Source organism: Macrobrachium rosenbergii, chromosome 4 (assembly GCF_040412425.1).
Source record: "Macrobrachium rosenbergii isolate ZJJX-2024 chromosome 4, ASM4041242v1, whole genome shotgun sequence".
In the NCBI taxonomy this organism is placed as follows: Eukaryota; Metazoa; Arthropoda; class Malacostraca; order Decapoda; family Palaemonidae; genus Macrobrachium; species Macrobrachium rosenbergii.
The window spans coordinates 18,841,356-18,853,503 of record NC_089744.1 but is presented as its reverse complement, the minus strand read 5'-3'; the positions used below and the strand labels follow the sequence as shown (position 1 = coordinate 18,853,503).

At 47.9% G+C, this 12,148-nt stretch overlaps 1 protein-coding gene across 23 annotated transcripts in view; it reads right to left on the bottom strand.

The window, feature by feature from the left end:
- LOC136830708 (uncharacterized) overlaps positions 1 to 12,148 on the bottom strand; it is a 145,137-nt gene that overhangs the window by 120,791 nt on the left and 12,198 nt on the right. For 17 of the 23 annotated variants that reach the window (XM_067090603.1, XM_067090664.1, XM_067090486.1 and 14 more), the window contains exon 2: positions 11,767 to 11,852. In XM_067090603.1, the coding sequence (XP_066946704.1) occupies positions 11,767 to 11,774 (8 nt within the window). In that variant the 5' untranslated portion in view covers positions 11,775 to 11,852. Of the gene's footprint in view, positions 1 to 11,766; positions 11,856 to 12,148 lie in introns of all 23 variants that reach the window. The other 6 variants (XM_067090675.1, XM_067090614.1, XM_067090496.1 and 3 more) reach the window with 1 other exon arrangement.

The window sequence follows — 12,148 nt, the reverse complement described above, 5'->3', positions numbered from 1 at the left end:
GGTTTGTCTTACTGTCATGATCTCCTTCCTCCCCTTGCTAGAAGAAGGAGTGGGTTTGCTTTTATGATCCTGAAAGGAAATAGAACAGAAGCTTGAAGTGTATGCTTACCTGCATCGACCGCCAGATACAGTATGTAACGGCACGTCCGCTCTCTGCCCGCAGGAAGAGAGCCAAGATGAAGAGAAGAAGAGACCAGTCACTTCCAGGCTCATTCTCACATCCAAAGCCACACATCTTAGGCGAGATGCAACCCTGTCCTGTTAGAGGAGCTGGGTAAGCTACACAACTTGTTGAGCAGCCACCACAGGTCCCAAGGAAAAGGTGTCCAAAGATTTGTGGGCAATATCCCGAAGGTAAAAAGAAGTGAAAGTGGTCTGTTGAGGCCACACCCCCGCTTTCAATACATGAGGAACTGACAAGTTCTTCTGGAATGCGAGGGTCGAACCAATGCTCTGGACTTTGTGGGTTCTCAGAAGATACCGGTGTTGTCTTCTCCAGCAGCAGAGTACACTCTCCTAATCATCTCATAAAGCCAAAAAGAAATCGTGTTCTTCGACACTTCTTTCTTGGTCGAGCCAGCACCAACAAAGAGTCGTTGACACTCAAACCAGAGATGGCGAGTTCTCTTCAGATAGTGCAGCAGCACTCTAACAGGACACAGTAGCATCCTGTCTGGGTCATTATCTACAAAGTCCTCTAGGAAGGGAATCATGAGGGACTCAAACCTAGTGTCAGGGACCGATGAGTTCTAGGTCTTCGCTATGAAGTCCGGGAAGAAATCGCACGTAACTGATCCCCATCCCCTCGAGTGTTTAACATCAAAGGAAAGTCCATGAAGTTCTCCTAACCTCTTCGCCGATGCCAGGGCAAGCAGGAAGACAGTCTTGAGGGTAGATCCCTGTCTGAAGATTCTCGTAAAGGCTCATATGGTGCAAGAGTCAGACTCCTTAGAACAAGAGTCACATCCCACACAGTGGGCCTGAGGTCCCTGGGTGGGCAAGACCTCTCAAAGCTTCTCATCAGTAGAGAAATCTCAAAAGAAGAGGAGATATATACCCCTTCAACCGCTACCCCTTTCAACCGTAAGACTAGGCCGAGTGCAGCTCTGTAGCCTTTTACGGCTGAAACGGAGAGAAGCTTCTCTCAGCGAAGAAAGACAAGGAACTCCACGGCCTGCTGTATAGTAGCTCCAACCAGAGAGATACCCCATCTACAACACCAACCACAGAAGACAGCCCACTTTCCCTGGTATACCGCTGCAGAGGACTGCCTCAGGTGTCCAGCCATCTCCATTGCTGCGCAACACAAAAAGCCTCTCACTCGCAGGAGATGCTGGATAACCGCCAGCCGTGGAGACACAGGGACTGCACTGCCTGGTGGTACCACTCTACGTGGGGTTGACGCAGCAGGTTGGGTCAGGGAGAAAATCATTCTCGGTGCCTCAGAAAGAAGAGTTTGCAGGTCAGGATACCAAACAGCCTGGGGCCATCTGGGAGCCACCAGAATCATCCTGAGATTCGGGGTGATCATCATGATCATCATTTGGCTAATCACCCTGCAAATCAGACAAAATGGAGGAAAGGTGTAGACGTCAAGGTTATCCCACTGGTGATGGAATGAGTCCCCCACAGCAGCCCATGGGTCCGGCACGACCGAGCATAAGATTTGAAGTTTTCTGTTGTGCCAGGTGGTGAACAGATCTATGACTTGACACCCCCCACAGATCAAACAACCTCTCCTCGATGTCTGAGTGAAGGGACCACTCTGTCCCTGTCAACTGATGAAGTGGAAGGGGCACCAGGCACCCTTGCTTGTTGACAAATGCCACTACTGTGGTGTTGTCGCTCACCAACACCACGAAGTGTCCCATCACTTGATCCTGAAGCTCTTGGAGGACCAGGAAGGCTGTCTTGAGTTCCAGTACAGGCAGTCCCCGGTTATCAGCGGGGGCTCCTTTCTGACAGCGTGACGATAACCGAAAATCACTGACAACTGAAAATCAGTAATTTTCAGCGATTTTCAGTTATTGGCACCTCTGTTAGGTATGTACCCCTTTGAAAGAGGGATGAGAAAGGACCGGGGATCTCGAGACTGGAGAGAGGAGGCTCCAGAGTTCCTCCTGTCCAACTCGCCCCTCCCAGGGAAACCCCAGGAGGTTGAGGGGACAGGCGAGGAGGATCAGGCACCACCGCCGGTCCTGCTGGCGGAACCAGCAGGAGGAGCAGACCGAGAGCGGTCATCAACCCGCGGTGATGACAGCAACCCAGTCTAGGAGAGCGCTTTCGCCTCGGCGAAGCACTGTCCTGCGGAGAGCGTAGCAATTCACATGAGCCGAGCCGAGCACTCAGCTCAACTGAGCCAAGCCAATCACGCAAACGTAATCGGGGATTGGGTGGAGCCAAACGCGCGGCTGGCTAACAAGAACTTGCGCTGTCCTCTTGAAGGGCCCCAGCCGGGACCTTGCAAGAAGGCTGTACAGGGGACCTCCTCTCTGTCTCTCCAGATGTTAGGACTCAAGAAACCAAAGCACCTACCTGGGAACCTGGCTTGGCACTGGGGGCAGTTTCAGTAGGCAGGGCTGAGACACCTGCATGTCTTGGCTCCTTCTCCCATCCTGTGCCCAAATCGGCACGGAGAGCAGACTCTGGTACTGGTTCGGGATACCCGAGTCTCCTTACAGGCCTGGATACTCGGAGTGGCTCATGAGCGAACACCCGACACAGTGCCAGCCTTCAAAGCGGACTTCTTAGGCACGGCAACGGATGCGCAGACCAAGGTTTGCATGCCCACGGCTCCTGAAATGCTAGACCCAGGGGCCAACGATTCAGTTCCCTGACCCGAAGGATGGGAAGAGCCGATGAGAGATCCCACTGCTTCCCCTGTGGAGGGAGGCAGTCCCTTAGAAGTTCCAGAATGGGATTTCTTAGGGGGGGAAGAAACAGCCTTCTTTTTCTTTGGCCAACAAGCCTCGGAAGAAGAATGTAAGGAGGTAGCAGACGACGACAACGATGAAGATGAAGACAAAGACGAAGACAAAGACGACGACACCTTCCTAGACCTCCTCTTCGGCTGCTTCTTTGTCCTCTTCTTCAGGATGGCAGTCAAGTCCCCCATCCAGGAGGGAGCAGCAGGTGCCACAGGAGCAGCCAGGGTGGCCATGGCAGTGGGAGCAACCCTGGCAGCAGATTTGTCAACAGCGGTGGTAGGGGAAGCCAGGGCAGCCAGTACAGCCTGGGAGCCAGGAGCAGCAACTGGGGTGACCGGAACAGCCTCGGTAGGTGGAGGAGCCAGGATAGGCCAAGAGCCAGGGAAGCCAGGGAAGCCAGGAGCTGTGACCAGGGTGACCAGGATAGCCGGGGCAGGTGGAGCAGCCAGGATAGTCTGAGACCCAGCAAAGCCAGTACTGTTTCCTCCCCTCAAACTTCGCCCACTGCTCAGCCAACCAGAAGCACCACTCAGCACAGGTAGATAACCGTGAACACACACGCTACCTGCAAGAGGAGCAAAGGGTGTGTGGGTCCACACCAACATTAGACCTAAAGCTACTGCACTTCTTTCCGCCAAACCTAGGACACACACACTGGGGGAAGGAGGGCTTACGAGATTTATTTCCTTCATGGGCTTGTATATTGAAAACAAACACACAAAGCAATCACAGCATGGAAAAAAGAAAATATCCCACTGGAAAACAGCTCAACAGCAGTCAGGGCAGAGAACGAGAAACGTGTCTGCATCGCAAGATGGCCGAAAGCAAACCGGATATTCACATTCAGGCAGGTGGGACTCCCGCTTCCCGGACGGTAGTTAACTGCCTAACCACCTTGTTCTAAAGTTCACAGCCGTTTCCAGCTTTGCTGAAAGTAGTTCCTAATGTAAAGGACCAATGGTTTGTACATCTTGTTGGAACAAATACAGTACCATTTTCATATATGTAACTTACCAAGTATTTACACAACTGAATCCCACACTGATAGAGGGTGGGATAAATGGACATATTCTGTTCCAAAAACAGTCAGACATGAAGATGAATTTGCAACATATAATCTGTTAGCACTGATAAAATGCTTGTTGTATCCTTAACTGGTAAGAGAAATACAGCAGGAGATTACTGCCTTTTGGTCAGTGCTCATCTTGACCTGTAGTGACTTAGCAGTATAGCCAAGATAAGTCTATACTTTAAAGAGGGAGCTCTGGAGTGAAGGAGTCTTCCGAACACCCAAAAAAGTCAAAGAAAAAATTTGTCCTTGCCCTGGGCGCAGTACCAAATCAAAAAAGACCAAATAAAATCATTATCTACACTGACAACCATAAAAATTAAACACCATCATACCACTACCACAAACTGATGGGCACTCCGGGTACATGTACCACCTAGGCTTCCCAAAAGAAAACTCAACACCCAAAATTCAAGGAGAAGTTACAGATAGGGAGAGATGCTTCCTATGCTTCTTCCCCCAATCCCGTGCCAGCCACCGATAACAGACCGAAGATACTGCAATTCTCAAATATCGTCTCTAATTCTTTTAAATAGTGCAATGTAAAAATGGAGTTGCATATGCAGTATGTCAGCTGGAGGATAGCTGAGAGTGAATGACATATTATGTTTAAATGCATATGACATAGCAACAGCCCTAATCTCTTGCACTCTCACCTTAAATGAAGGCAAAGCATCCTCTTGCATTTGAGAGTGTGCCTCTATAATAAGGCTTATAAGAAAGAATGACAACACATTCTCTGACATGGGCTTGGACAGGTTCCTCATGGAACACCAGAGGTTACTGGCAAGGCCTCTGATCTTCTTCGTCCTGTAATACCTCAGAGCCCTTGCTGGACATAGGAATCTTTCCTCCTCCTCTGGTCCTAGAATATCCATAAGGTTTTAATGGGGAATGAGCATGGCCAGGGATTAGATGGAGACTCGTTCTTAGTTAAGAAGCCAAGCAAAAAGGAGCAGACAGAGTCCCCTTAAGAAAAACCAATGCGTTTGTCAGTTGCCTGCAACTCACTCACTCGTTTTGTCATGGCCAAGGCCACTAGAAAACGTTTTCTTTGTTAAGTTCTTAAGTGAAATGGAATGGAGAGGCTCATAAGCATGGCCCACTAACCATTTCAGCACCACATCTAAATTCCATGAAATAGAGACGTCTCACGGCTGCTTAGCAGTCTCGAAAGACCTAATCAGATCACTCAGGTCTTGATTAGATCCTAAGTCTACTCCCCTATGTTTCAAAACTGACCTCAGCATCGATCTATAGCCTCTAATAGTTGATGAAGAGAGGCTCTTCTTGTTCCTTAAGAAAAGAAAGAAGTCATACTATTTGAGCTACAGTGGTTTTAGCAGACGAGACACTGTTGCTGCACCACCTGCGGAAGATGACCCACTTGGCCAGGTAGACTCTGCTGGTAGACTGTCATCTACATCTGGTAATAGCTTCCATGGCTTGTTTTGAAAATACCTTCACTCTGAAAAGTCTCTGGATAGGCCTTGGTGAAACTTCCAGAGATGGGGCTGTTTGAGAAGATGTGGACTTTGAGGCAGTAGCCTTGAAAAGTTCACAAGAAGCTTTACAAGGCGTAAAGGTCCAGGTTTGACCAGTTTACTAGTATGGCATCCGTTGCCCATGCCTGTGGGTCCAGAAATGGCAAATAAAAAAGAGGAAGATGGTAATTCCTTGATGTGGCAATCAGATCCACTGTTGGTCTGCCCCACAACTTCCAGAGGCTGTTGCAGACTGTCGAATTCAAGAGCCCATCCTGTCGAGAGGACTTGTCCTCGTCGACTTAGTTCATCTGCCAGGACATTCATCCTCCCTTGGATGAATCTGGTGGTGATCCTGACCTGATTCTGGTCTGCCCAAATGAGCCGCTCCTTCGCCGCCTCGCACAGGGAAAACGAGTGAGTTCCGCCCTGCTTCCTGATGTATAAGAGACCCGTGGTGTTGTCCAAATGAATCACCACAGTTCTGTCTGTGACTGCTTCCACAAAGCATTTCAGGCCCAGATGAATGGCTGACAACTCTTTGACATTTATGTGCAACTTCCTTTGCTCCGGAGACCATGTGCCGAAACCTTCTAGGGTCCCCAAAAGTGCTCCCCAACCTTGGTCCAAGGCGTCTGCATAAAAGGAGAGGTCGGGGCTCAGAAGATGAAGAGACTTTCCCTCTGACAGTCTGTCTCTGGACGTCCACCACCAAAGGTCCTCCTTTATCTCTGTCATAATCAGAAACATCACTGTGTCTGGTTGCTCCCTTCTGCTCCAGCTTGCCCTCAGGAAAAACTGGAGGGGCCTCATGTGAAGTCTTCCTGGCTTCACAAATTGTTCGATGGACGAGAGGGTTCCCAGCAAACTCATCCATCAATTCGCAGAGCAAACTGAAAGAGAAAGGAGACCTTGAACTGATCTCAGGCAGGACTCTATCCTCTTGGGGAAAGGAAAAACCCAAGTTGATCTTCATCCCTAAACAGAGAATCTCCTGAGTTGGGACTAGGTGAGACATCTCCTGTTTTATAAAAAGTCCAAGTTTCTTGGCAAGGAGAAGGGTTACCTGTAGATCCTTCGTGCATTGCTCCTGTCAAAGGGAGCGGAGCAGCCAGTCGTCTAGGTACAGACATATGTTTATACCTAGCAGGTGAAGCCATTTCACAAGAGGGGTTAGGACTTGCATGAATACCTGAGCAAAGCGCTCGAAACTGGAAGACTCTACCCCCGAAGACAAACCTCAGGTATTTCTTGGACTCCGGCTAGACTGAAATGTGGAAATACGCGTCTTGCATATTTAGTGTTATCATCCAGTAGCCCTGCTGGAAGGAGGATAACACTGACTGATTTGTCTCCATCTTGAACTTCGTTTTCTGAATGTAGAAGTCCAAAGCGCTCATGTCGAGGATAGGTCTCCAACCCCCTGATGAATTGGGGACAATGAACAAGCGGTTGTAAAATCCTCTTGAAGTACGAGCCTCCACTACGTCTATGGCTCTCTTTCTAAGGAGACCTGACACTTCCTCCTTGAGAGCTATGAGCCTCTCAGAGCCCTTAAGTATGTCATTAATGTGATTGGCGAAGTTACGAGAGGAGAGTACTCTCTGAAAGGAATCAAGTAACCCTCTTTGAAACCTTGACCGTCAAAGGTTCCAAGCCTTTGGCAAGCCACCTCTTCCAAAAGTCTGGCCCCTACAGGCACACAAAGGATGGGAGAGTCACTTGCTGGAAGAGGGTTTGACTGAAGTCATCTTGACGGACCTTGCAGAAAAACACACCTTGGAGAAGGGCCTAGAGAAGCCCTGTCTGCCTCCTAGAAAGGGCTCCTGCTGTACAGGAGATACCAACTTGGACAAGAAAGAAGCAGAAAATTCCTTGGGGCGCTTCATTGACTGAGCTAGAAGACCATGTGTGGACTACTTCTGCAAATCAATGGCAATCTCCCTAACAGCCAACTACAGAAACAAGAATTGTCTATCTAAGGGAGAGTACAGAAGAGCAGATCTCTGGACAAATGGAACTCCTTTCATGGTGAAGGAGCACCCCAGCTCCCTCTTCTTGAGAACTCCAATGGCAAAAAGAGCTGCCAGTTCAAAGAAACCATCCCTCACTGCTTTATCTGGGCAGGGTAACACACCTAGAAGGTCTGAGGACGAGTCCGTCGCTAGAACGTCATACTCCTTGATCTTTCTAGTTAGCGCTCCAATCATCCAGTCTGAATGGACTATCACAGTCTTCTTATGAACTAGGGTCGAGAAGCACTGAAGCCCTAAGTGAATTGCTTTCAGCTCTCTATCGTTCATGTGAAGGTTTTGTTCTTCCAGTGACCAGGTCCCAGAAACTTCCAGTTCCCCAAGAAGACCCCAAACCTAGAACCGAGGAGTCTGAATAGAAGTCTTCTGGGCTCAGATGATGAAGGGTTTTCCTTCTGAAAGTCTACGTTTGGACAGCCACCATTGCCTGTCTGACTTATCTCTAGGTTTATGGGAAAAACGTAGGTGTCCAGCTGTGTTTCCCTAACCCAGTTGGCCTACAGGAAGAACTGCACAACTCTCATGAGACTTGACGAACGTCTTGATGGATGACAGAGTCCCCAGTAGGCTCATCCACTGATGGGCTGAGCAAGAAACCTGTGGACCGTCTGAAGGCGGCTGGCAATTCTCTTGGCAAACGGAAAAGCCCGAAAAGTCTAAGAGTTCAGACTCATCCCCAAATAAAGGAACTCTTGAGATGGGGCCAACTGGGGCTTCTGAAAGTATATGATAAATCCCAGTTCCTGAGAGGGATGTCCAAGTCCTTCATGCACTTTTCCCTCAAAGGGGATCAAAGAGGCAAGTTGTCCAGATAAAGACTGACGTTTATGCCTATTAAACGAAGTCATTTTGCTAGAGCAAGGACTCGAGTGAACACTTGAGATGCCGTAGAGAGGCCAAAGCAAAGAGCCCGAAACTGAAAGATTAGCTGGCGCTGGGCGCTTGGGAGCTGGCGCTGCGGGCTCAGGAGGCACCAGGCGCTCCAAGGGGAGACAGGCATTTAGACACTGACATGGGGCGCCTGAGAGAGTGTCCTGGAAGATGAACCTTAGATGCTTCCTGGAGTCCGGATGGATGAGGAAGTGGAAGCATGCTTCCTGCACATCCAAGGATATCATCCAATCGCCCCAGTGAATGGATGAAAGGACTGACTGGTTCGTCTCCATCTGAACTTCGTCTGCCAGACGAAGAGATTGAGGGCGCTAATGTTGAGGACTATCTCTCAACCCCAATGATTTGGGGACCACAAACACACGGTAGTAGAAGCCTCTGAGTAGATGTCCTCGACTTCTATGACTTTCTTTCGAAGGAGAGAGGAGACCTCCTCCAAAAGGGCCGAATGCTTTCCCGAGCCTCTGAATAGGCCATCAAAATGATGGGAGAAGGGACTAAATGGGGGCTCTTCATGAACAGAATGGAGAAGCCCTCCCTCAGAACCTTGACAATCCACTGTTCTGTCCCTCTGATACTCCACTTCTCCCAAAACTCGAGAAGACTGGCTCCCACTTGTGCACGGGGGGCTTCTTCCTCATTTCTTGTGCAAGGACTTGAGCTTCTCTTGATAGTTCTGGCTGAGAAGCAGACATTGGAGCTGATCCTAGACTGGACTTGGGTTTACTCCCATGAAAAGGGTGGTGCTGGAGAGGAGAGACTCTTAGGAACAAACGTGGATGAATCCTTGATTTGTTTGGAACAATATGCCAGAAGATCCTAAGTCGACTTCTATGGAGGTCCGACTTCTGGGCCTGGGTGACTCCTTTCGTGGAAAGGGAGCACCAATAAACTCTTTTCTTCAAAACCCCCAAAGAGAAAATGGCTGCAAGTTCAAGAGAGCCATCCCTGATAGTCTTGTCTGCACGAGAAAGGACTCCTAGCCAGTCCGAGGTGAAGTCTCCAACTAAAAACCATTGCAATCTTCAATCTTCTTGGTTGGCACTCTTACCATCCAGTACAAGAAAATGAAAGCTTCAAACAACTCAAAGAGGTCTTTGACAAGGAGGTCAAATTCTGCTGATGAAAAACATCACTTTCCCCGACGAAAAACATCATTTTAGCCAACGAAAACGCCAAGCATCAGGAAGGAGGAGCTTCCACTGTGGCGTAGGAAAGAAACCTCCTATGAATTAAGTGCGAGGGAGGAAAGACGAAAGAAGCCCTTCCTTGCTCCCTCTTAGCAGAAAACCAAACTTCAATCTCCTTGAGTGCCTTCCTAGAAGATGAGGAAAGCACCATTGTGGGAGCCTAGGTCTGTCATCTGGATGGCTCCTCATCAGGAAGGTCAAGGTAGGTGAGACCACAGCTAGCTAAAGCCAAATAAGGGTAGGAAAGCTCGCTCACAAATATTGAAGGACAGCTGCACAGGCTATGAGATCTGTGGTCGGAAATGGGCACTTGGAGCTCTGAGCAGGAGACTGATACTGAAGAGTTGGTGCCAGGCGCTCGGGGGCTGGCACCCACTTCCAGGTGCTTGGCAAATGGCACAGAGCACTCAGGAGCTGGCGGCGGATGCTTAATTGGAGCAAGAGCAGGCTCACCAGGGTCCACAGGTGGAGACAAAGTTAAAGGTCTGACTGGAGGAGGTGAAGGAGACTGCAGTCTCTGGGAAACGGGTGCTGGGCACTCGGGAGCTGGCACCAGGCACTTGGTAGATGGCGCTGGGTGCTCGGGAAGTCGGATGCTTGGGAGCCAGGTGTGGGAACTCGTGAACAAAAGTCGAGCAAACAGGTGAGAAGTTCTCTGGACTCTCCAAAGTGGACAGGTGAGGGTGCTTGTGGACTGAAGCAGAGACATAAGGGTCCACTGAGTAACTGCATGAAGGCCTGGGACTGCAAAGAGAATGCTTGTACTTCTTAACAAGCACTGGACTCCCCATCAGAATGGGACACTGACCGAGGCTTGTGGAAGAGCGCTTAAAAGGATGGGAAGAGTCCAGGTAATGTCTGTGGCGCTTCCTGTCCACACTGCTATTGTCGGACGAGCTTGAGGACAAGCCACGCACATCCCTGGACAAGCCTTTCCAATGGCTGATGGGGCTACTTGGACCCCTTTTGACTTTTGATATGTCTTCTCCCAGGGTTGGGGGAGCAGGGCAGTGACCTCAGTCGAAGAGAATCAATGGGACAAGTAGCCACCTCCTCCACTTGCACAATACTGTCACTTTTCACTTTGTTGGAGGTGGCACCATCTGACTACATTTTCCCATAAATGCCTTCAGTGACACACCTAACTTTGCCACTGTATTCACTGGTAGGATAATTTCTTGTCAAACCTAGACTCCAGACTGGCAATGGCATCAGGTCTGGAAGCGAGGGAGCCAGGTGCAGGAGTAGGTGGATCAAAAGTAGGAGGGCTAGCAGCAGGAGAAAAACAAGGAAGAGAGAAAGAAGGAATAGCAGAGTTATCTTCTAACCTAGGCTAGGGTAGAATACTAGGCTAAGGGAAGCTCGTTTCTCGGCTCTAGAGGCCGCTTCCCTTTTTCTATCCCTCTCTAACTTACCTAGTTGAGATTTAAATATCTTCTACTCTTGCTAATCATACATTTAGCACAAGTTTTCTCCCTACTGTATTTCTGCCCACTACATTTACTGAAAATTGTATGAGAATCACATGAAGATTCGGTTAATCTGGTTTTGCAACTTTCGCTACAATAGAAAAACTAGGTGAACTTGAACTAGATATAATAATAACCAAAGAATTAGAAAAAATTATCCTGAAAGCTATTAAAGCTTGAAGGCTACTCAGATAAGCAATAATACTTCTCTGAAATCCAGCCATCCAACCAAAAATCAGTAAACAAAAGCTGCAGCAAAGCCACGATGTTACTCGAGAGTGGGAAGGAAACAGAATGAGGTTTTCTGCTAAGTCGTTTCCAGTACTCCTGTTAGTGGGCGGGGCTTGTCACCTACACTAAACTATCAAAATGCTACCGTGATTTTTTAATAACGGTAGCTGCGCCGCAAGTTAGAAACTATAGCTATGTAATTACTTGGTAAGTTACTTATATGAAATGCTCAAGTAATGTGTGATTTTTACGGGATTTTCAGAATTCTTAACAAATAATTTGAAACAAAATAGAAAAGAGTCACATTTGATTATAATGAAATTCAACTAAGTCTTGCTTGTACTACTGTACCTAAAATTTAATACAAGCACGCTTTCTGCCCGGTAAAAAGCCAACAGATAACAATAACAAAAATTTATGTAAGAAATTATCTTCATAAAGCCAAAAAATCTGCAATTTCTCCCAGACTCACCTGGACATCTTTGATAAACAGATAAATGTTTGTCATGGAACCATCTTGATTTCTTTTTTTGCTTTATTCCTTATAGCTCGCACCATCTGCTGATAAAATAAAACACATTTGTGTCACATACAGTATTGATTTATTAGGGTGCAACTTAAAAATAGCTTTGTTCCAAATTTTAGAAGATTAAAGTGTTGTTCATAAAACAGTCCTAGCATTTATACAGAAAGAATTAAAACCATAACTTCATATTCTATTACACAGTACATAATTTAAATATTACTGTCCGTCAAATACTATTCTCTAGACATCAGTAAAAGATATTGAATGGATGCCAAAGATTAAATCTAAAATAGCCTCCAAGAGTACTAAACAACATTAAGCACTAAAA